The sequence below is a fragment of the Clupea harengus genome, chromosome 26 (genome assembly GCF_900700415.2).
Source record: "Clupea harengus chromosome 26, Ch_v2.0.2, whole genome shotgun sequence".
Lineage (NCBI taxonomy): Eukaryota > Metazoa > Chordata > Actinopteri > Clupeiformes > Clupeidae > Clupea > Clupea harengus.
In genome coordinates, this window is record NC_045177.1 from 6,499,175 (window position 1) to 6,501,674 (window position 2,500).

The 2,500-nt window shown below is 39.6% G+C and overlaps 1 protein-coding gene across 2 annotated transcripts in view; it reads right to left on the reverse strand.

The window, feature by feature from the left end:
* LOC105900233 (phosphatidylinositol transfer protein cytoplasmic 1) overlaps positions 1 to 2,500 on the reverse strand; it is a 72,380-nt gene that overhangs the window by 15,330 nt on the left and 54,550 nt on the right. For both annotated transcript variants that reach the window (XM_031563554.2, XM_031563555.2), the window contains exon 4: positions 491 to 498. In XM_031563554.2, the coding sequence (XP_031419414.1) occupies positions 491 to 498 (8 nt within the window). The remainder of the gene's footprint in view (positions 1 to 490; positions 499 to 2,500) is intronic.

A 2,500-nucleotide genomic window follows, 5' to 3' on the forward strand; every position in this document is an offset into this window, starting at 1 on the left:
TCCTCAGTAGTTGAGACGTTTGACCTCATAAACTTGAAATTCTCAAAAAGATGCAACAGTTACTAAAAATAGATATCATGTCAAGACATGTCTTGTAGCAAAAAGCGATGCATTAAACTTCCGTAGAAGACAAGAGTCCATTATGTGGAGTCTCATCGATTTAGCAAAAACCACAGGAAAACAGCCGCCACTTAAAACGTCACTACAGTTAAAAGCTTGCGGGTGCAAAAGCGCATGTGTTAAAGCCTATTATTTCTGATGTTGTTTTCCAACTGCCGTATCTGACAGGCCACGAAATCCCGCCAGCCATTAGGAAGGAGACAGAGGAGCGGTTCTTTTGTAGAACACACAGAATTAGATCATCATTCTAGAAGGGTTGACAGCGCCATGGAAATAGTTGTGCTTATATAACGACTCGTTCCACAAATGGACCGCTAGTGCTACGAGCTGTTCAAAGAGACGCACTGGAAAAGAGAGGGGGGGTACTTACTGTGTACTCTGGAGATGCAGGAGGTCCAGTTGGGGGCAAGGCCGCAATGGGGAAAGGAAACAGAAGGGAGGGGTCAGTGCTTTGAAGTGTGACCTTAACAAACACATTACAACAAGTACAGCCGTTTCCTCTTACTCTTTTTTCCATAACAATTGCCTTCAATTGGCCAGAAGTTCACAACAAGTATAAAGCTCAATGTTCTCCACGTATGAAAAACTCAAGAGATGCAAGTTGCACGCTTATCAAAACCCTTTATTAAGAAGCGGATGCCTTGTTTGTGGAGCAGACTAACATGGGATCCGGTGTAAAGCCACTGGAGGCGAAAGCGAATAGAACAATAAAGGTTCCCATCCAAGAACAACCTAGTTTTTCTATTTGTTCCAAGTTTAGCCCATGTATAATAGTCAGTGTGCATATCACTGGAGCACATTCAGGCCCATCTCAGCATCTCAGGGCTTTTCCCTCCATCCCAGGCTGTGTTGAAAGGCGGAGAGCACTCTGGAAATTATATAATCTACAAAATGGACACCCTGATTTACAAAGTGTGACCAGAGGGCCAAAAGTAATCTTATCAGAGGACTTCTCTCTTATCTCACAACAAAGAACTCATTGAGGATGCATTTTCCCACTAACTTAGGCACAGAGTGATCTTAAGATGACTGCAGCACCTAAAACTATCGCGGAATGTATATATACTCATATTAAATCTTTAATTTATCCTTATGAATGTAGTATACTGATATTCAATCATGAACTTATACTTGAAAACTATCTGTGAATGTATATGAATGTAGTAAATGAATGTAGTAAACTCATATCTAATCTTGAATGTATCCTTGAAAACTATCTGCGAATGTATATGAATGTAGTATACTCATATCTAATCTTGAATTTATCCTTGAAAACTATCTGTGAATGTATATGAATGTAGTAAACTCATATCTAATCTTGAATTTATCCTTGAAAACTATCTGTGAATGTATATGAATGTAGTATACTCATATCTAATCTTGAATTTATCCTTGAAAACTATCTGTGAATGTATATGAATGTAGTATACTCATATCTAATCTTGAACGTATCCTTGCGATGTGGGCACCAGCCTGATCATGGTCTCATTACAATCTGAAGTATCTGCGCATGATTGTGTTTTAGAATCTCATCACTTTAGGTCTGCATACGAATGAGCCTTTCTTGGACACCTCGTCCCTGCCAGTTCCAGATGCCCAATCACAGTTGAACAAAGGGGCATTGTCTTAGGATAGCAAAAGCAATACTTTTGAATTGGATTGAGGCAATTGCATAGAATGGGTGTTGAGATATAAAACCGGCTATCTTGTAACATTTACTCTTTTTGCTTTGATTCTTCTCTTGGCTCATGCCTTCTGTCTCCTTATCTCATTCACTCATTCACCTCAGGTTTGGGTTTATCTCCTTATCTCATTCACTCATTCACCTCAGGTGTGGGTTTATCTCCTTATCTCATTCACTCATTCACCTCAGGTTTGGGTTTATCTCCTTATCTCATTCACTCATTCACCTCAGGTTTGGGTTTATCTCCTTATCTCATTCACTCATTCACCTCAGGTTTGGGTTTATCTCCTTATCTCATTCACTCATTCACCTCAGGTTTGGGTTTATCTCCTTATCTCATTCACTCATTCACCTCAGGTTTGGGTTTATCTCCTTATCTCATTCACTCATTCACCTCAGGTTTGGGTTTATCTCCTTATCTCATTCACTCATTCACCTCAGGTTTGGGTTTATCTCCTTATCTCATTCACTCATTCACCTCAGGTTTGGGTTTATCTCCTTATCTCATTCACTCATTCACCTCAGGTTTGGGTTTATCTCCTTATCTCATTCACTCATTCACCTCAGGTTTGGGTTTATCTCCTTATCTCATTCACTCATTCATCTCAGGTTTGGGTTTATCTCATGTATCCAGGTTTTTCAAGAACATTTGGTCATTTAGGTATATTTGGTTTAATCGGCATCCGACCTGTAAAT